The sequence below is a fragment of the Rana temporaria genome, chromosome 4 (assembly GCF_905171775.1).
Source record: "Rana temporaria chromosome 4, aRanTem1.1, whole genome shotgun sequence".
Taxonomy (NCBI): domain Eukaryota; kingdom Metazoa; phylum Chordata; class Amphibia; order Anura; family Ranidae; genus Rana; species Rana temporaria.
In genome coordinates this window covers 462,611,848-462,634,016 of record NC_053492.1, presented here as the reverse complement: position 1 = coordinate 462,634,016, position 22,169 = coordinate 462,611,848, and the positions used below count along the sequence as shown (strand labels likewise).

The 22,169-nt window shown below is 46.0% G+C and overlaps 1 protein-coding gene across 3 annotated transcripts in view; it reads left to right on the top strand.

Annotated features, from left to right (window-relative positions):
• Nucleotides 1–2,130: 2,130 nt before the first annotated feature.
• GPCPD1 (glycerophosphocholine phosphodiesterase 1) overlaps nucleotides 2,131–22,169 on the top strand; it is a 131,156-nt gene continuing 111,117 nt past the window's right edge. For 2 of the 3 annotated variants that reach the window (XM_040351681.1, XM_040351682.1), the window contains exons 1-2: nucleotides 2,183–2,308; nucleotides 4,815–4,888. In XM_040351681.1, coding sequence (XP_040207615.1) covers nucleotides 4,840–4,888 — 49 coding nt within the window. In that variant the 5' untranslated portion in view covers nucleotides 2,183–2,308; nucleotides 4,815–4,839. Of the gene's footprint in view, nucleotides 2,309–4,814; nucleotides 4,889–22,169 lie in introns of all 3 variants that reach the window. The other variant, XM_040351683.1, reaches the window with a different exon arrangement.

Genomic DNA, 22,169 nt, shown 5'->3' with positions numbered 1-22,169 from the left:
TGATGATCCCTTTCCTCTCCAGCAGTGATGATCCCTCTCCTCTCCAGCAGTGATGATCCCTCTCCAGCAGTGATGATTCCTCTCCTCTCCAGCAGTGATGATCCCTCTCCTCTCCAGTAGTGATGATCCCTCTCCAGTAGTGATGATCCCTCTCCAGCAGTGATGATCCCTCTCCTCTCCAGCAGTGATGATCCCTCTCCTCTCCAGCAGTGATGATCCCTCTCCTCTCCAGCAGTGATGATCCCTCTCCTCTCCAGCAGTGATGATCCCTCTCCTCTCCAGCAGTGATGATCCATCCCTCTCCTCTCCAGCGGTGATGATCCCTTTCCTCTCCAGCAGTGATGATCCCTTTCCTCTCCAGCAGTGATGATCCCTTTCCTCTCCAGCAGTGATAATCCCTCTGCTCTCCAGCAGTGATGATCCCTCTGCTCTCCAGCGGTGATGATCCCTCTCCTCTCCAGCGGTGATGATCCCTCTCCTCTCCAGCAGTGATGATCCCTCTCCTCTCCAGCAGTGATGATCCCTCTCCTCTCCAGCGGTGATGATCCCTCTCCTCTCCAGCAGTGATGACCCCTCTCCTCTCCAGCAGTGATGATCCATCCCTCTCCTCTCCAGCGGTGATGATCCCTTTCCTCTCCAGCAGTGATGATCCCTTTCCTCTCCAGCAGTGATGATCCCTCTGCTCTCCAGCAGTGATGATCCCTCTCCTCTCCAGCAGTGATGATCCCTCTCCTCTCCAGTAGTGATGATCCCTCTCCTCTCCAGTAGTGATGATCCCTCTCCAGCAGTGATGATCCCTCTCCTCTCCAGCAGTGATGATCCCTCTCCTCTCCAGCAGTGATGATCCCTCTCCTCTCCAGCAGTGATGATCCCTCTCCTCTCCAGCAGTGATGATCCATCCCTCTCCTCTCCAGCGGTGATGATCCCTTTCCTCTCCAGCAGTGATGATCCCTTTCCTCTCCAGCAGTGATGATCCCTTTCCTCTCCAGCAGTGATGATCCCTCTCCTCTCCAGCAGTGATGATCCCTCTGCTCTCCAGCAGTGATGATCCCTCTGCTCTCCAGCGGTGATGATCCCTCTCCTCTCCAGCGGTGATGATCCCTCTCCTCTCCAGCGGTGATGATCCCTCTCCTCTCCAGCGGTGATGATCCCTCTCCTCTCAGCGGTGATGATCCCTTTCCTCTCCAGCGGTGATGATCCCTCTCCTCTCCAGCGGTGACGATCCCTCTCCTCTCCAGCGGTGACGATCCCTCTCCTCTCCAGCGGTGACGATCCCTCTCCTCTCCAGCGGTGACGATCCCTCTCCTCTCCAGCGGTGACGATCCCTCTCCTCTCCAGCGGTGATGATCCCTCTCCTCTCCAGCGGTGATGATCCCTCTCCTCTCCAGCGGTGATGATCCCTCTCCTCTCCAGCGGTGATGATCCCTCTCCTCTCCAGCGGTGATGATCCCTCTCCTCTCCAGCAGTGATGATTTCTCTCCTCTCCAGCAGTGATGATCCCTCTCCTCTCCTCTCTAGCAGTGATGATCCCTCTCCTCTCCAGCAGTGATGATCCCTCTTCAGCAGTGATGATCCCTCTCCTCTCCAGCAGTGATGATCCCTCTCCTCTCCAGCAGTGATGATCCCTCTCCTCTCCAGCAGTGATGATCCCTCTCCTCTCCAGCGGTGATGATCCCTCTCCTCTCCAGCGGTGATGATCCCTCTCCTCTCCAGCAGTGATGATCCCTCTTCAGCAGTGATGATCCCTCTCCTCTCCAGCAGTGATGATCCCTCTCCTCTCCAGCAGTGATGATCCCTCTCCTTTGCTCTGCTGACTCCTATACACAGCCCTACAACCTGCAGATGCCATGCTCTGCTCCCCCTGACATTTGTTACTATACAGGATAGATCCGGCCCATTCTAGCGGTGTTTACTGAGAGAAGCCATCCATGACTCAGAGCTCTCCGGGGACCTTTCCAGGAACAAGTTGTGACAACAATTGTCGGGTCATCTAAGGAAACCAGAGACAGCGGGCAGATCTACAACGCATGACCCCGCCCCCTATAAACATCAACACACGCGCTTCCTGCGCAGCCAATCGGCGCTCGTCTTTTGCCCCGTCCGCCTAGTGATTGGCGGAGGGCGGGCTGTTCTGGGGTTGGCTGTGCCGGAATTGGCGGGCGTGGCTGTGTGCCGCAGAGTCTCTGTGTGTATCTGTGAGCTGTCAGTACTTCCGGTGAGCTGAGCCGGTTTAGACCGGTCTGAGGAGAGACGTTGGTGACGGTTCTAGAGGACCGGCTCCGTCCTTCTGAGGGGGGCTCCGTATTCGGTAATGTGAGGGAAGAACGGGGCCGGGGGGAGGGAGGTGACCCCTCAGTGGCGGGGGTTCTGTCAGGTGTCAGAGGGGTCCTCTGTGTGTCGGGGGATCACTGGTGGAGATGGGGGTCTGTCATGTGACTGGGGGTCCCCTCTGCACTCTTGGGGGGGATTCTGTCATGTGACTGGGGGGTCCCCTCTGCATTCTTGGGGGGGTTTCTGTCATGTGACTGGGGGGTCCCCTCTGCACTCTTGGGGGGGATTCTGTCATGTGACTGGGGGGTCCCCTCTGCGCTCTTGGGGGGGGGGGGGGTTTCAGTCATGTGACTGGGGGGTCCCCTCTGCGCTCTTGGGGGGGTTCTGTCATGTGACTTGGGGGTCCCCTCTGCGCTCTTGGGGGGATTCTGTCATGTGACTGGGGGGTCCCCTCTGCGCTCTTGGGGGGGGTTCTGTCATGTGACTTGGGGGTCCCCTCTGCACTCTTGGGGGGATTCTGTCATGTGACTGGGTGGTCCCCTCTTCGCTCTTGGGGGGGTTCTGTCATGTGACTGGGGGGGGTCCCCTCTGCACTCTTGGGGGGATTCTGTCATGTGACTGGGGGGTCCCATCTGCACTCTTGGGGGGGGGGGTTTCTGTCATGTGACTGCGGGGTCCCCTCTGTGCTCTTGGGGGGTTCTGTCATGTGACTTGGTGGGATTCTGTCATGTGACTGGGGGGTCCCCTCTGCACTCTTGGGGGGGATTCTGTCATGTGACTGGGGGGTCCCCTCTGTGCTCTTGGGGGGTTCTGTCATGTGACTGGGGGGTCCCCTCTGTGCTCTTGGGGGGTTCTGTCATGTGACTTGGGGGTCCCCTCTGCGCTCTTGGAGGGGTTCTGTCATGTGAATGGGGGGTCCCCTCTGCGCTCTTGGGGGGGGGGTTCTGTCATGTGAATGGGGGGTCCCCTCTGCGCTCTTGGGGGGGTTCTGTCATGTGACTTGGGGGTCCCCTCTGCGCTCTTGGGGGGGGGTTCTGTCATGTGACTTGGGGGTCCCCTCTGCGCTCTTGGGGGGGGGGGGGGGGTTCTGTCATGTGAATGGGGGGTACCCTCTGCGCTCTTGGGGGGTTCTGTCATGTGACTGGGGGGTCCCCTCTGCGCTCTTGGGGGGGTTCTGTCATGTGACTGGGGGGTCCCCTCTGCGCTCTTGGGGGGGTTCTGTCATGTGACTTGGGGGTCCCCTCTGCGCTCTTGGGGGGGGGGGGGTTCTGTCATGTGAATGGGGGTCCTCTCTGCGCTCTGGGGGGGTTCTGTCATGTGAATGGGGGGTCCCCTCTGCGCTCTTGGGGGGGGGGGGGTTCTGTCATGTGACTGGGGGGTCCCCTCTGCGCTCTTGGGGGGGGGGGGGGGTTCTGTCATGTGAATGGGGGGTCCCCTCTGCGCTCTTGGGGGGGTTCTGTCATGTGACTGGGGGGTCCCCTCTGCGCTTTTGGGGGGGGGGGTTCTGTCAGGTGTCAGAGGGGTCCTCTGTGTGTCGGAGGATCACTGGTGGGGATGGGGGGTCTGTCATGTCACTGGGGGGTCCCCTGTGGACTCTTGGGGGGATTCTGTCATGTGTTGGGGTGCCCCCTCTGCACTCTTGAGGGGGATTCTGTCGTGTGACTGGGGGGGTCCCCTCTGCACTCTCGGGGGGGGGGGGGGGGGTTCTGTCGTGTGACTGGGGGGGTCCCCTCTGCACTCTTGGGGGGGGGGGGGGGGGTTCTGTCGTGTGACTGGGGGGTTGCCTCTGCACTCTTGGGGGGTTCTGTCGTGTGACTGGGGGGTCCCCTCTGCACTCTTGGGGGGGGGGGTTCTGTCATGTAACTGGGGGGTCCCCTTTGCACTCTTGGGGGGATTCTTTCATGTAACTGGGGGGTCCCCTTTGCACTCTTGGGGGGATTCTTTCATGTAACTGGGGGGTCCCCTCTGCACTCTTGGGGGGGATTCTGTCATGTAACTGGGGGGTCCCCTTTGCACTCTTGGGGGGATTCTGTCATGTGACTGGGGGGGGTCCCCTCTGCACTCTTGGGGGGGGGGGGGGTTCTGTCATGTGACTGGGGGGTTGCCTCTGCACTCTTGGGGGGGTTCTGTCGTGTGACTGGGGGGTTCTGTCGTGTGACTGGGGGGTCCCCTCTGCACTCTTGGGCGGGGGGTGATTCTGTCATGTGACGGGGTGCCCTCTCTGCATTACTGGGGGGGTGGGTGATCTCTCTCTCTCTCTGGGATGGAGGAGGGTCTGTCATGTGGTTGCAGTGTCCTCTCTGTGCTGGGGTCCCTCTCTTTTTGGGTATGTGGTGGTGGGATAGCGGAGTTCTACCCTGAGTCTGGAGTGTCTCCTCTGTGGTGGGATGAAGGTCACTGGTATGAGATGTATATGTTCTATAATGTCCCTGGAGTGTCCCTTTGTGTGTTGGGGTCACTGGGGGGGGTTCTTTTCTCATTTGTTTTGACACCTATATCAGTGCTGACAGCTGTGTGATGTCTCCGGTTTCCTGTCTTTCCAGGGAAATCCTCCAACAAGGCTTCACCATGACACCTTCCCAGGTCTCCTTCTACATCAGAGGGGCAACAGAGCCAGGTAAAGACACAGCTCCCATCCCCCAAATATGTGCACATGCTAAAATGCACTGCCGATTGCTTTTTGGAGGGAGGAGGAGGAGGGGGGGGGGCTTAACATTACTTCCAGTGTGAAATTGTACGAAGTCTTGCACACTTTGTTTTAATGCACCTGGAATGTATTCAGCCTAGGTTCCCATTGGTGCAGGTTAGAAATCATACAAGTTCAGCTGAAGTCGCACTATTTCCACTCGGCAATGCAGCTTGACTTCAGGGGCGATTTGCCTGACCGACATCTGTGCGGATTCCTGGAAAGTTGTCTATACAAATCGCCCCCCGAAGTATGATGTATTTTGTAAGAGGCATGGAGAATTTTATTTTTTTTTTTTTTTTTTTTTTTTAACAAGGTGTAATTTGTTGTCACAATTTTTTTGAAAATTAAGAAAAATCCTTTTTTTCACAATTAATTTTTTTACATACTGTCACCAGTGCAGTACAGCAGCATCATCGTATAACTGACATGGAAGTAATCAGGGACACTGACTAGTGACAGTATGTAAATGTTTTATAATTTTATTTATTTTTTATACACTGTGACCAGAGCAATACAGTCTTACCATAATAACATTGTACTACTCTGGGAAAGTGATCAGGATTCCCCCCCCCCCCCCCCACACACACACACTATGGTTGCTTATACCAGTGAATTTCACTGGTGTATAAGCAACCATTTTTATTGAATGAAATTGATTTATTCATTGGCCCAGATTCAGCATAGCTTGCGCTATATTTGCGCGGGCACAGGGCAACGATTTTGCCCTGCGCCCACGCAAATATTTTGCGCTGCCCTCGATTCACGGAACAGTAGCTCCGTAAATTGCGAGGGCGCGCCGGCAAACTTGCCCGGCGTAAGCGCGCACAATTTAAATGATCCCGCCGGGGGCGGGAATCATTTAAATTAGGCGCGCCGAGCGTAGAGCGCATGCTCCGTCAGGAAACTTTCCCGACGTGCATTGCGGCAAATGACGTCGCAAGGACGTCATTTGCTTCTAAGTGAACGTGAATGGCGTCCAGCGCCATTCACGTTTCACTTACGCAAACGCCGTGAAATTCAAATTTCACGGCGCGGGAAGGCCGGATATACTTTAGCATTGGCTGCCCCTACTATTAGAAAGGGCAGCCTTGCGCTAAAGTTGCCGTACGGAAACTCCGTACCTGGCTTGCGCGGGGCCCGCGCAAGCTTGTGAATCAGTGGTAGTATGCAATTTGCATACTACACGCTGATACACAATGGAAGCGGCCCCCGCAAGAATGCAGCCTAAAATCTGCGAGGCATAAGAGCCTTATGCTGCGCAGATTTTAGGCTGCAGCCGGTGTAACGAGGTTCCTGAATCGGGAGCACTCGTTACACCGGAGCAAGTCAGCAATTGCGCCGTGTAACCTATGGTTACAAGGGCGCAATTGCTTTCTGAATCCGGGCCACTGATTACTATTGTGGTTAGCGGTTTGTACCATGTAATCACTAAAGGTTTTTAGCTGCTGAATTAAAACACACACACACACACACACACACACTGTATGTTTTATCTTATTACAGACTGGCTGGCAGGAATTCATATTGTCCTCTTTAAAACAATTAATTAAAATATTACAGCCACACCTGGGAAATTACAGAGGCTCTTGTAAAATATAGATCAATAATATTTACATATATTCAAATTGCTGCGCTTATAGTGAAAATCCAAGCTTCATAAAGATTAACTCAAAAATGGAAAAGAAATAAAAATGGATAAAAAAAAAAATATATTAGCTAGATTCAGGTAGGGCGGCGCATCTTTCAGGCGGCGTAGTGTATCGTATTTACGCTACGCCGCCACAAGTCAGAGAGGCAAGTGCTGTAGTCACAAAGCACTTGCTTCCTAAATTACGGCGGCGTAGCGTAAATGGGGGTCGGCGTAAGCGCGCCTAATTCAAATGAGGATGAGGGGGCGTGTTTTATGTAAATGATTGGTGACCCGACATGATTGACGTTTTTTACGAACGGTGCATGCGCCGTCCGTGTACATATCCCAGTGTGCATTGCTCCAAAGTACGCTGCAAGGACGTATTGGTTTCGACGTGAAATTACGTCCAGCCCCATTCACGGACGACTTATGCAAAAGACGTAAAAATGACAAATTTCGCCGCGGGAACGACGGCCATACTTAACATTAACTAAGCAAGCTATTTGTTCGACTAACTTTACCCGGGAAAAAGCCGTACGTAAAAAAAAATGCGCCGGGCGCACGTACGTTTCTGAATCGGCGTATTTAGTCATTTGCATATTCTACGCTGAACTCAACTGAAGCACCACCTAGCGGCCAGCGTAAATATTGCACCCTAAGATACGACGGCGTAGGAGACTTGCGCTGCTCGTATCTTAGCCTAATTTAAGCGTATCTGGTTTCCAGAATACGCTTAAATTTAGGACGGCGTAGATTCAGAGTCACGTCGGCGTATAGCTATCTGAATCCAGGTGTGTGTATGTGTATGTATGTGTGTATATATATGTGTGTGTGTGTGTGTGTGTGTGTATAGATAGATAGATAGATATAGTCCCAAATGTGTCCAAGTCTACTGCTGTGATGATGAAAATATTATGTGATCCAATGCTGGCAACACCCAAGTGCACCGTTGCCTCTTTGAGGAGACTCCCTAATTTGAGGAGACGGTGCATTTGGGTGTTGCCGGCATTGGATCCCATAATATTTTCATCATCACAGCAGTAGACTTGGCCTTTGGACACGTATGGGTGTGTGTGTGTGTATATGAAGTATTGGGACGCCTGCCTTTACACACACATGAACTTTAATGGCATCCCAGTCTTAGTCTGTAGGGTTCAATATTGAGTTGGCCCACCCTTTGCAGCTATAACAGCTTCAACTCTTCTGGGAAGGCCGTCCCCAAGGTTTAGGAGTGTGTCTATGGCCGGGTTGACAACTTTCAGTAAATATACAAACAGTTTGGAAAATCCATAACTGTTGCATCTGTCCATTAGCCCTGGTTCACACTGGGTACGATTTGAGATGCGATTTGACATGTCAAATCGCATCTCAAATCGGCGGCAATTGTCGGCAATGGCACTGTCCTAATCAGTGCGACGCTGCATCTGCGATTTCAAAAAGTAGTTCCTGTACTACTTTTTGCGATTTCGGGCCACGATTTACATTAAATTGCGTCCGAAATCGCGGCAAAATCGTGCATTTTACCGCGATTTTGAATTCGCAGCAGTGTGAACCTAGGCTAAATGTCAGTTACGGACGTGCAGCCTACATGTCCATAATGGACATTCAAGGACAGATGCAAAAAGTACAGATTTTACAAACTTTTCTTAAATTTACTGAAAGTTGGCAACCCTGGTCTATGGGAATGTTTGACCATTCTTCCAGAAGCGCATTTGCGAAGTCAGGCACTGATGTTGGATGAGAAGGCCTGGCTCACAGTCTCCGCTCTAATTCATACCAAACTCTGAGCAAGTTTGGGGTGGAGGAACTTGACTGGCCTGCACAGCGTCCTGACCTCAACCTGATAGAACACCTTTTGGGATGAATTTGTGCAGAGACTGTGAGCCATGCCTTCTCATCCAACATCAGTGCCTGACCTCACAAATGTGCTTCTAAAAGAATGGTCAAACGTTCCCATAGACACAATCCTAAACCTTGTGTTTTTTTTTATTTTTATTATTTATTTATTTGAGTTAATGGTTCACCTTGAATTTTGGATTGTCTCTATATATTGGCGCGGCAATTTATACTTGTATACCATTTGCCTCGTTTTTTTTCCCCCAGCTGTTATTTTCGGATCTACCAGCGCTATTTGCTTAAATTTAATATTTGCATGCGTAAATTCTTCAATAAAGATTCCTCGCAATGTACTGTATGGCTCCATGTGCACTGGAAGCTAAAACAAGCTATAAAAAACGCCAGTAGCTTTACAGGGAGCCTTTCAACATTTTTTAGCGTCTTTGCAATAGCGTTTATTAGTGTTTTTTTAGCTTTTTTTTTTTTTCAATGGATAAAAAACGCTGGCGAGCTGCGTTTTTGAGCGTTTTTTTTTAGCATTTTTTTTTAACCGTAAAACGGCACTTTGAACGCGATTTTCGGGCGTTCAGAAAAAAGCCCATAATCTCCACTGCTCATTAACGCTAAAAAACGTCCATGTGTGCATGGACACATAGGCTAACCTAGAGTGCAGTTTATGGGCTTTAAAAAAAACAAAAAAAACAATAAACTGCAGTTTATGAGCTTCAGTGTGCATGGAGCCTATAAGTGAATGTTATTCCAAAGGGATGTGTCACATAATACAATTCTAGATCCACCCAGACCATTTATTGGTTATCTTCAATAAAGTCAACATTTCACACAAGGTGACGCCCATCTAAACTGTCAAGCAATCTCGCAAAGCTATATGAGTCGCTTCGTTATCATACTAATATGGTTTGTTTATAACAGTATACAGTCACTGCAATAATAAAATCTCAGCCTCTAATCTCCAATAATGCTCAAATATTTGTGATATGTAGTCCTTTCTATGTGTATAACATCTTATGCCTGACTGTCCACCGGGCCAAACAGTCCTGACGTTGATATCAGTTTAAAGAAATATTAAAGCTTAATTTTTTTTTTTTATTTAAAATAACAAACACGTTCTTTTTCTTTCCTTTTTTTTTTCTTTCCTTCCTTTTTTTTTTTTCTTTCCTTCTTTTTTTCTTTCCTTCCTTCTTTTTTTTTTTTTTTTTTTTCTTTCCTTCCTTTTTTTTTTTTTTTTTTTCTTTCCTTCTTTCTTTCCTTCTTTCTTTCTTTCCTTTTTTTCTCATTCAAAGGCTTGGATAAAACATATATCATATCATATCATATTTGAAAAATGTTTTAATATGGTTACAATGCCACCAATTCTTTCTTTCCTTTTTTTCATTCTTTCCTTTTTTTCTTTCTTTCCTTTTTTCTTTCTTTCCTTTTTTTCTTTCTTTCCTTTTTTTTCTTTCTTTCCTTTTTTTTCTTTCTTTCCTTTTTTTTCTTTCTTTCCTTTTTTTTCTTTCTTTCCTTTTTTCTTTCTTTCTTTTTTTCTCATTCAAAGGCTTGGATAAAATATATATCATATCATATCATATCATATATTTGAAAAATGTTTTAATATGGTTACAATGCCACCAATTCTTTCTTTCCTTTTTTCTTTCTTTCTTTCTTTCTTTCTTTCTTTCTTTCTTTCTTTCTTTCTTTCTTTCTTTCTTTCTTTCTTTTTTTTCTTTCTTTCTTTCTTTTTTTTCTTTCTTTCTTTCTTTTTTTTCTTTCTTTCTTTCTTTCTTTTTTTTTTTTCTTTCTTTCTTTCTTTCTTTTCTCATTCAAAGGCTTGGATAAAACATATATCATATCATATTTGAAAAATGTTTTAATATGGTTACAATGCCACCAATTCTTTCTTTCCTTTTTTTTTTTCTTTCTTTCTTTCTTTCTTTCTTTTTTTTCTTTCTTTCCTTTTTTTCTTTCTTTCCTTTTTTTCTTTCTTTCCTTTTTTTCTTTCTTTCCTTTTTTTCTTTCTTTCCTTTTTTTCTTTCTTTCCTTTTTTTCTTTCTTTCTTTTTTTCTCATTCAAAGGCTTGGATAAAACATATATCATATCATATCATATTTGAAAAATGTTTTAATATGGTTACAATGCCACCAATTCTTTCTTTCTTTCTTTCTTTCTTTCTTTCTTTCTTTCTTTCTTTCTTTCTTTTCTTTTCTTTTCTTTTCTTTTCTTTTCTTTCCTTTTTTTCTTTTCTTTCCTTTTTTTCTTTCTTTTTTCTCATTCAAAGGCTTGGATAAAACATATATCATATTTGAAAAATGTTTTAATATGGTTACAATGCCACCAATATAACAAAAGTCAAGATTTTAGCTATATAGGTCAGGGGAAATAAGAGCAGGCAGAGGAGGAAAAAAAAATAGGACAAAAGAACAATATGCAAACGAAAACCCAATGAGTGGGCATTTCAAAATATATTTCCAATATATTTTTAAATCATGGATAAGCAAAGTGTTACTCATTGGGTCAGGTGTCGATAAAACCCCAGGGCACCCAACCAGAGAAAGAAAGCACCGGTAGAATTCTCACCTAGTAACAAGAAAGGGGTGTTTGGGAGGAAGGGGCACCATGGACCCGATCCTTTTTCTTCTTGGGTCCCCTGCCAGCGCTCCAGGCATCTCCCTTCAGCAAGTGCTCCCATGGAAAGCCGTTTTCCATAGGGGCACCCCTGAGTGCTTGCTCCTTAGCTGAGCATAGAAGGTTTTTGGAAGGCAAACCAAGTCGGCGATAACACCTAAAGCAGTGGTCCTCAACCCTGTCCTCAGGGCCCACTAACAGGCCAGGTTTGCAAGATGACTGAATTGCATCACAGGTGATATTATTTTCTGCTCAGTAAATGCAGTATTGTAGTCTGCATCTCCCACAAGGTAATGCATAAAGCCTGGCCTGTTAGTGGGCCCTGAGGACAGGGTTGATGACCACTGACCTAAAGCATTAGCTGCTACCAAGAGAGAGGCAATATACTTAAAGGACTTGTAGCCCTGGTTCACACTGTACGATTTGAGATGCGATTTGACATGTCAAATCGCATCTCAAATCGGCGGCATTTGCCGGCAATTGTCGGCAATGGCACTGTCCTAATCGGTGCGACGCCGCATCTGCGGCGCTGCACCGATTTCAAAAAGTAGTTCCTGTACTACTTTTTGCGATTTCGGGCCGCGATTTACATTGAACCCTGCACAAATGTCTCTTAAATTGCGGCCGAAATCGTGGCAAAATCGCAGCCGCGAAATCGCGGTAAAATCAAGATTGTACAGCGATTTTGAATTCGCAGCAGTGTGAACCTAGCCGTAAAGGCAGAAGTTTTTTTTTTTTATTTTTTTTATCTTAATGCATTGTATGCATTAAGATAAAAAAAAACACCTGTGTGTAGCAGCAAACCCCCCCCCCCCCCCTTCCAAAATTACCTACCTGAGCTCTTTCTCTCTCCGGCAATGTCCTTGATCCCCCTCAGCCACCCAGTACACTCCTCCTGATTGGCTGAGACAGAGCAGTGGTGCTATTTTCTCCCACAGCTGTCAATCAAAGTCAATGAGGGGAGAGAGGGGCGGGCCAGGTCAGGTCGGGGCTCTGTGTCTGAATGGATGCACAGAGCTTTGACTCGGCTTGGGTGACAACCTGTAACAAGCTGCTGTCTGAGGGGCACTAAACAGGAGGGAGGGGCCAGGAGCGGAGAAGAGAGACCAGAGAAGAGGAGGATCGGGGCTGCTCTGTGCAAAATTAAAAAAAACCTTTACAATCAATAAGCTTCGGTGCTATATCAAAAATGGTTCAATTCTCTGTTACAAAGTTCAATAAATAAGTGATGAGGTTCAAAACATAAGTGAAACAAATATGAAAATTGTACATTAAAGTTCATAAGACATATGAAATGAGTGCTAGAAGGAAATATTTTCTTTTACGTGTTCCAGGGTGGTAACTCACCAGAAGTCTAGGCGGCTCAATTAAGTGCAGCGTAAGGGCTTACTCATCGTAAACACTAGAGAACTGTTCTGCCTCCAGCCAGCTCCATTAATGTTAAAAAAAAAAAAAAAAAAAACCCTTGAGGCTTTAGAACCACTTTAAATCATTCAGGAATCTCCATGACACCGATGAAAAGATATTGTATAATGAAGGCACTGTTCCCAGAAGATAATCCAAACAAAATGCATGAGGATGCACTTCACCCATATAGGCCTGTGGAGGAAATGGTGGATAAATCTTGATACTGGAACCTTCTGTAGAGAAGACCACTGTAGTAATTCTAATGGTATAATCCCAAGGAAGGGTTATGTATTCCCATAAAGAGCCATTCAAATCCATGCAGACACTTGCTTAGGAATCCATGAAGTAATCAAAATTATCCCAAGAACTAGTGTAGCTCTTTTCTCAAAACCATAAAATTCAAATAAAATAACTTAAAAATGTGATCATGCATAAACCAATATACACTGTTAAAGAAAAATAAAGGAACACTTTTTAATCAGAGTATAGCATCAAGTCAATGAAACTCCTGGGATATTGATCTGGTTAGTTAAGTAGCAAAGGGGGGGGGGGTGTATACAGAGGGGGTTGTTAATTAAGTTTAAAAACAAGTGCACTAGATGGGCAACAAGGAGACAACCTCCAAAACAGGAATGGTTTTACAGGTGGAGGCCACTGACGTGTTTTGTTCCCCCCCCCCCCCCCCCACTCGATTTTTCTGACAGTTTTTTTTTTTTACTGGTTTTGCATTTGGCTAGGGTCAGTGTCGCTACTGGTAGCACGAGCGATACTTGGACCCTGTAAAGGTTGCACAGGCAGTCCAACTCCTCCAGGATGGCACATCAATAGGTGTCATTGCCAGAAGGTTTGCTGTGTCTCCCAGCACAGTCTTAAGAGCATGGAGGAGATTCCAGGAGACAGACAGTTACTCTAGAAGAGCTGGACAGAGCCGTAGAAGGTCCTTAACCCATCAGCAGGACCGGTTTCTGCTCCTTTGTGCAAGGGTTGAGCACTGCCAGAGCCCTACAAAATGACCTCCAGCAGGGCAGCGATTTGAATCTCTCTGACCAAACAATCAGAAACAGACTTCATGAGGGTGGCCTGAGGACACAACGTCCTCTTGTGAGCCCTGTGCTCACTGCCTGGCGCCGTAGAGCTTGATTGACATTTGCCATTGAACACCAGAATTGGCAAGTCTGCCATTGTCACCCTGTGCTTTTCACAGATGAGAGCAGGTTCACCCTGAGCACATGGGACAGATGTGAAGAGGGCTGGAGAAACCGCGGAGAACTTTATGCTGCCTGTATCGTTCAGCATGACCGGTTTGGTGGTGGGTCAGTGATGGTCTGGGGAGGCATATCCATGGAGGGACGCACAGACTTCTACAGGCTACACAATGGCACCCTGAAAGCCATTAGGTATTGGGATGAATTCTTTAGACCCTTTGTCAGACCCTACACTGGTGCAGTGGGTCCTGGGTTCCTCCTGGTGCACGACAATGCCCGGCCTCTTGTGGCGAGAGCATGCAGCCAGTTCCTGGAGGATGAAGGAATTGATGCCATTGAATGGCCCCCACCTGACCTAAATCCAAAAGAACACCTTTGGGACATTATGTTTTGGTCCATCCGACGTCGCCAGGTTGTACTTGTCTGTTCAGGAGCTCAGTGATTCTCTGGTCCAGATCTGGGAGGAAATACCCCAGGACACCATCCGTTGTCTCATTAGAAGCTTGCCCTGATGTTGTCAGGCATGCATACAAGCACTTGGGGGCCATACCAAAAACCTGAGGACCATTTTGAGTTGTTGCAATGAAATATAAGCAAAGTGGACTAGCTTGTTGCATAATTTTTTTTTTCACTTTGATTTTCGAGGTGTCTTTGAATTCAGCCCTCTGTCCGCCCTCTGTAGGTTAATGTTCATTTCCATCAAACTATGGCATCCTTTCATTTTTAACACATTACCCCGTCCATATCAGTATAGATATCCAGCATGAGATTTTTGCCCATTGAGATCTGATGTGTTCTCCAAGTGTTCCTTTTTATAAATTTTTTGAGCAATGTATAAACTATGAACACCCAATGTGAATCAATCTCTCGCTCTTGCTCACATTCTCTCTATCTACATTATGTGCAAACAACAATTGCTTCATTCATAAGCTATAACAAGTGACGACATAAAATGTTGATCAAGTCTTGTGTGCAAAAGACTTTTGTGATTTAGAAATCTTCTAAGGGCCCTTTCACACGGGGCGGATCAGTAATGATCGCTCCGTAGATCCCCGCGGAGCCGTCGGATGACAGGGCGGTCGCCGCACACTGTGCAGGGACCGCCCTGTCATTTCTCCGCTCTCCCCTATGGGGGAGCTGATGAACACGGACCGTGTGTCCGTGTTCATCCGATCCGCAGACGGAAGGAAAAAATAGGGTTTTCTTCCGTCTGCAAAATCGGATGTTTGCGAAGGCGGATGATTACGGGTGTCAGCGGATGTTTATCCGCTGACACCCGCAATCACATAGGGACCAATGTATGTCCCTTTTTCATCCGCAAACGGATGGATGAAAAAGCGGACATGCGGTCCGCACGACTGAAAGGGGCCTAAGAAATCCACAAACTTTGCACCACTTGCAGCATCCCTCATTGTTCTCTCCACCATTGAGTTCCAAGTGTGTCCTCATCTTCCTGAGTGAACCTCGGTGTACACGTCGTCAAAAACCGCTTCCCCAAAGATTGAGCTTTCTTTTGGTATTTGATCACCTCTGCAGTTTGTTTGTGTTTTTTGCGCTATAAACTAAACAAAAACAGCAATTTAGAAGGGGGAAAAAAAAAACATTTACTTTCTGTTATAAAACATATTCAATAATAAAAAAAAATATATATTATTTCTTCATCAATTTAGGCCAATATGTATTCTGCTACATGTTTTTGGTAAAGAAAAATCCCAATAAGCGTATATTGATTTGGTTTGTGCAAATGTTATAGCGTCTACAAATTATGGGATATTTTTAGGAAATTTTTATTTATTTTTCTTGCTCGCACCTCCTGTAAGGCCGCATTCACACCTGAGAGTTTTGTCGCCTGAAGCTCCGAAACGTTAGAGGGGAAAAAATCCATTCTCTATGGAGGTGGTTCACATCTCCACTCCAAAACGCCTGAAGCTCAAACAAGTTCCGGACCCTTTTTTGTCGCGCAAATTGGGTGGATTTGGGCGTTTGTATTCCCATAGAAAGTAATGGAAACGCTCGATTCACGCGTCTAGCGCGACAATGAGCTTTTCTACTGGCGTTTTGTCGCTTTAATCTGTTCTGTGAAATGGAACATTTCAACCAGGCAGAAGATAAAAAAATCTACAAACATAGCAACAAGTGATGAAAGAGATGATCATTTTTCCTATTGGCTAAAATAAAAAACGTTGAAGTTCAAAAACGTCGGACAACGCTGTATGCAAACGCGCGAATACGTGCGACAAAACGCCAGAAAAAAACGACCAAAAACGCTACGCTCAGGTGTGAATGCAGCCTAAGAGCCGGTTCACACTGGGGCGACTCAGCCGCCTGACAAGTTGCGTCCCGTTCTATTCAACGGGATGATTCTAATAGGAGAGACGCAAGTCGCTCCGACTTAGAAAAAGGTTCTTGTACGACTTCGGGGGCGACTTGCATTGACTTCTATACAGAAATCTTTTTGCAAGTCGCCTCTGAAGTCGTCTTCAGGACGCCTTGCTGAGTCGCCCCTGAAGTCGTACCACCGCAGTGTGAACCGGCACTTAGGCCCCGTACACACGACCGGATCGATCCGCTGGGATTGATCCGCGGATCAGTTCCAGCAGATGGATCTGGTCGTGTCTACGGCCTAGCGGACATTTTCAGGCGGATAAAAATCCAGCCGACGGATTTTCAGCGGATAAAAATTTCTTAGCATGCTAAGAAATCTATCCGCTGGAATCCTGTCCGCCGGACTTATCCGGTCGTCTGGTGTGTACAGCCATCAGATCAAAATCCGCCAGAGGATCTCATGTGTACAAGGCCTAAGGGTTGTTCCCTTGAAAGCTGGAGGAAGTGTCTATGAAATATGAGAGCACTCATTGGCAACCCTCAAAGTTCTTTTGAGAAACTGCAAGCCATCCGTGGCAGACGGGACATGTAGTTTTATTCATTCACAGATTCCTTTGAATGAATGATGTGATTTTTGAAATATGTGAGATCAGATGTGGAGGCTGTCATGTGGGGGGAGGAATTGAGGGGTTCTGGAGCATGTTACTCCCTAAATATGAGTGTTAAGTGCTCCGAAAGGGGAACTGCTTGGAATGGATTTGGCTGGAAATATGCCGCTAGCTTCTTGTTCTCCATGCTGATTGGAAATGTAATCTTCCACATCTTCTCAGAAATTCATATAAAAGGTGGTGATTGTTTTTGTCCTTTTTCCTGGCAGGAAAACCGTCGTGAAATTATTAGGAGGCTAATTTAGGGTTTGTGCAAGACTGTCCTGTCCTTGAACGGAATTGGTCTTCAAGGAGTGTATGTGAAAGTCTCCAGTCAGTGGCTATTAAAAGCCTATTGCCAAAATAACACGCATGTCGTAGAACAGATACTTAGAACGGGTCAGAGCTCTTGTACGGACGGGGACTTTCGTTTTCTTAACCAGAAGGGCTCGGTTCCAGTGACATGTAACCTGGTCACCATTCTTTCTCCCTTTCAGCAAATGACCCTCACTTGGCCTTGTTTACCCCAGCGGCAGTCTCTACCGAAAAAAAACAAGAAAACTGCGCTGCAACACAATGATCTCAAGGCAGCAGCTAACGTGCGAAGTACACAGTAAACATAAAAAACAAACAAAAAGCTGCGCCAGGTCTCTACCACCCCTATGAAGAGTTATTCACAGTGAATTGCATTTCAGAGGGCAGTATAGAAGCATGTTACAGGCCTTCAGGAAGCAATACTACCAGCTCCTGAATTACTTTTTATTTTATTTTTTTGCCGACAAAGTATTTTTATTACTGTCCCGCAACCACAAGCTAACCATTTTACTGGCAGTTGTAGTATGGTCCTGTTATTTCAATGGTCTGTCAAACGTGATTTGCTGAAATTAATTTGCTATGGTAGGTGCACGGCCTACCCCCCCCCCCCCCCTTTTCCATGCTGCATGTTTAAAGGGTCACTAAAGGGGAAAAAAAAATGTTTTCCCTATAATAACTGTTTACAGGGTATAGAGACATAATAGTTAACTGATTCATTTTTAAAAATGATTAAAAATAGATAAAAACCAATCATATAATTTACCTGCAGTTTAGTTTCGTTTTTGCTGTTGTTTCCTGGTTCTCTGATGTACAGAGACAAAGAGCCAATAGAGGGCAGTGATACTTTGTCTAAAACCCCTCAGCACCAATCCAGTTTCGTTTTACAAACAGTAATCACACCTCCTTGATTAGTCACCACAGTGGGAAATCTCCCAGTACTGTGGTGATCAGGAAACGGACAACCAGGAAGTGTCCAGAACAGAGAGGAATTACAGCAACATCAAAGCAAAAACGAACAATGAGGACATGAAACCAGGACTGCAGTAAGGAAAAGGAAGCTATTTAGCTAAAAAAAAAATCCTTTAGTGACCCTTTAAGTGGAACTTTAGTCAAAAAATTAAGAGTGTAAAACTTTAAAACAAAGTATCTATACCAGGGGTCTCAAACTGGCGGACCTCCAGCTGTTGAAAAACTATAAGTCTTATGAGGCATTGCAAGGCTGACAGTTACATGCATGACTCCCACAGGCAGAGGCATGATGGGACTTGTAGTTCTACAACAGCTGGAGGGCCGCCGGTTTGAGACCTCTGATCTATACTGTTTAAAATCCAGTAATACACAGGGGGTTATTTAATAAAGGCAAATCCACTTTGCGCTACAAGTGCATTTGGAAGTAAAGTCTCTGTAGATCCGAGGGGGACATGCAAGGAAAATGAAAAACAGCATTTTAGCTTGCACATGATTGGATGATCGAATCAACAGAGCTTCCCCCTCATTTCAGATCTACCCCTTAGATTTAGAGCGAATGCGCTTTCAAGTGCACTTGTAGTGCAAAGTGGATTTGCCTTTCGTAAATAACCCCCACTGTCTCACCCTGCTCTGCACATGTTCAGTTGCTCTCCATTTTTAGGCACTGACGAGTTTGTAGAGGCCGATCTGCTGACAGCCCTAAAGCGGAAATAGACCATCCTATCCTTTACAGCTAAGGAAGCTGCTTCTGTTTAATCTGCAATTGCCATGGTGCTGCACAAGTGATCAGTTATGACATCAGGCCATTTGATGGTTTGACAGTTTTGGTTGAGGACACAAGCAAATGTGACAGTTGGCAATCCCAGCATCCCAGGAATGTTTCTGGTTTTTTGATACTGTTAAATTGATAGGTTTAGTTCTGCTTTATGATTTACTGCTGCTCTGGGCTTCAACAAAATGGTGGCCTCCAGCAAGAAGAAATGGGAACCATGCTAGAGGCAATTTACAGCACACACTAATATTTTTTTTTTTCAAAATATAATTTTTATTGAATCACACCAAGGGGAGAGGTCCCATCATTACAGACAGTATGTGTTACATTGAACTGGTTACAGACACACCCAACAGTACATTACTCATATCTGGGTCTTCGCACAACCGTGCAATACAAAATATAAACATCTAGGTAAGTGCACCACCCAGGAAACGGGAGTTTCCATCGTAGTGTAGACATCTAAAGATACGGAACCCCTCCACTTCCTTTTCACTTTTTCTTATGAAATCTCAGAACAAGCAAAGTGTAGATACAGAAAAAACATAAAGAATAGGAGAGAACACACACACAAGGGAGGGGGGTCAATCCAGGGAGCAGGCATCGAAACGGAGGATGACTCCGGCGCCATACGGCAGTCCACAGCTGATTTACTGTCGCAGAAGGGCCATCCCTTCATCAGAAAAAACAAATGCATTCCAAATGTTCCAGGTCTCTGAGTACCGCTCACGATTATGTTGTGCAGTGAGGACTAAATTCTCCATCTTCTTTTTTTTTTTTTTATCTCCTCCACCTTTCTCAGCCAGCATGAAATGGTCGGGGGGGGGGGGGGGGCATGTTTCCAGAGCAGAGGGATGCAGGCCTTGGCGGCATTTAATAAATGTCGCACCAGCAATTTCTTGTACAATTTGAAGGGAATTGTAGAGTGGTGAAGCAGGAAGAACGCCGCATCGTCTGGGATTTCATATTCCGTGAAGGTCTGTGTTATGCGGCGCACCTCCCCCCCCAAAAGCCCCTCAATCCCGAACAGGACCAGAAGACCTGAAGTAGCGAGCCCACCTCTTTCCCACACCGCCAGCAGCAATCTGAGGCGGTCGGGAAACACCTGCGCAACTTGGCCGGTGTAAAATACCATCTGGTCAGAATTTTATAATTTGTCTCCTGTATTTTGGCGCATATAGACGATTTAAGTGCACAGCTGATAATGTGGTGGTGTTGTGCCGCAGAGAATCTACGGTCCAGATCTCTCTCCCACCCTTCAAAAAAGGGTCGTTGAGGCTGTGTGGGTGGTGTGTTAAGCAGAGAGTACATTTTGGATAGTGTCTGCGATACAGCACACACTGTTAGTAGCATATTTATTATGGAATGTATGTTCCTTGCTAAAAAGCATTACAGTGAAACCTCAGATTGCGAGTAAAGAGGTTAACAAGCGTTTCACAATATGAGCATATTTTTGGGGGGAAATCCTGACTCGGTTTGTGAGTGCATGCCATAGAAGTCAATGTGGAACTAATTATTTTAGTTTCCATTGACTTCTTTGGGGAAACTCACTTTGATATGCGAGTACTTTGGATTATGAGCATTCTCCTGGAACTGTTTATGCTCGTAATCCGAGGTTCCACTGTATATTGTATCACATTGTTATGGGTAAAGTTCCGCTTTTAAGTGGTAGTAAAGTCATTTTTTTTTTTTAGTAAGTTGTACCTACAGGTATGCCTAGTACAAGGCTTACCTGTAGGTGAAGTGAATATCTCCTAAACTTGCGGTGTTCAGGAGATATTCACACTGAATGTAGCCGGTGACGATATGCTGGACCTTCAGAGCTCTATGCCGCAGCTGAGGGCTCCTGCACGCATGTGTGAGAGTGACATCATCGTGGCCTCGACCAGTCATACAGCCAGAGCCCGTGAACCAGAAAGGAAGACCAGGAGTGGGGGAAGATGGAAGCCCTGTCACGCAGTGACAGAGCGCCGCTGGAGTGCTTCGTTCTATGGTATGTATTTTATGATCTGCTAGTATGCGTACTAGTGCATTATGCCATCGCGGCAAGTTTTTTTTTTTTTTTTTTTTTTCTTCATGCTGTAGTTTACTACCACTTTAAGTTTTTTAGGTGGCAAGGCAGAGGGCAGTGAACCTGGGATCCAACCGCCTGACACTTGTTTTTACTGCCTCCTTGCTGTTTGTGTACACAAGGCTTTGTTTCCTCCATTGTCATTGTGACATAAGAGAAAAACAATTGTTTTCTTTGTGCCCTTGTGTTGATCTATATGCAGATCCTGTTCAGGTATTGGGAACAAGCCCTAATGCCGTATTTGAATAAGCTTAGGTACACCTCCCGTGTGATGCTGAGAAGTTTGGCAGAGTTGGTTGCTCACGCACTGAGCTTTTGTTGTAATCAGCAGGGTTAGGAGTGACCTCCATGTATTCCAAAAGAGGAGAGTCTTTCGAGGGCTGCAGAGGGGATTTCAAGTGGATTCCCAGAATTTTGCAGACAAGATCTGGTGCAGAGCCTAATAAGCACAACAGTTCCTGGTAATAATGTTGAGCCTGCTACAGAGTCAACAATGAACTAGAAGCTGGTTCGTGCTAAGAAGCCTTGACAATACAAGCCTGTTCACATCATACTGCACAAATCCACAACACATTGAAAATGCATGTTCAGCAACGTGCATTTTTATATGGGGTAAAAAATGTTTAGGCATCAAATTCTTGGCCTCCTCCCCCCTCCCTTTTTTTTTTTTACCTGAGCCCTCATTCAATCCAGCGTGTGCACATCAGCTGATCTTCTCTCCCCTCACTTCTGCGTCTCGCTGGCTTTGCTGGGGCACCAGGAGCCATTGGCGTGTCACAGTAATAAAAATACAAAGAGTGATCTTGCGCTAAGAATTGATATCACTATAAATATCACATATATAATCTATACACACACACATTTTATATGTGTGTGTGTGTGTATATGTATATGTGTATATGTATGTGTGTGTGTGTGTGTGTATATATATATATATATATATATATATATATAATTTATTAGTGTGTATGTATGATATCAATTCTTAGCGTAAGATCATTCTTTGTATTTTTATTATTGTTTTGTGTATGGTGAACACTGTCACATTTTGCTGCTTTTTACGTTCATATCATTTTTTTTTTCTGTAGTATTTATTTCATCTTTACTCACAGTAGCGTGAAAGACTCATTCACGTTTCATTGGCTGTCAATCAAAGTCAGTAACGAGGGAGTGGGTGCTGAGTACCATTGCCTGTGTCTTTGAACGCTGCAGCGTGGCTCAGGAGAGCATGCACAAGTGCCCCCTTGGTAAGCGGCTTCCCATGGGGGCACTAGACATGGAGGAGGAGCCAAAAGTGTCATCAGGTGACCAGAGAAGAGGAGATTCTCTTGCACAGAGCAGGTAAGTATAGCTGTGTGTGTTTTTTTTTTTTTTCTTCCTCCTTCTTTACAATCACTTTAATTTGCATTG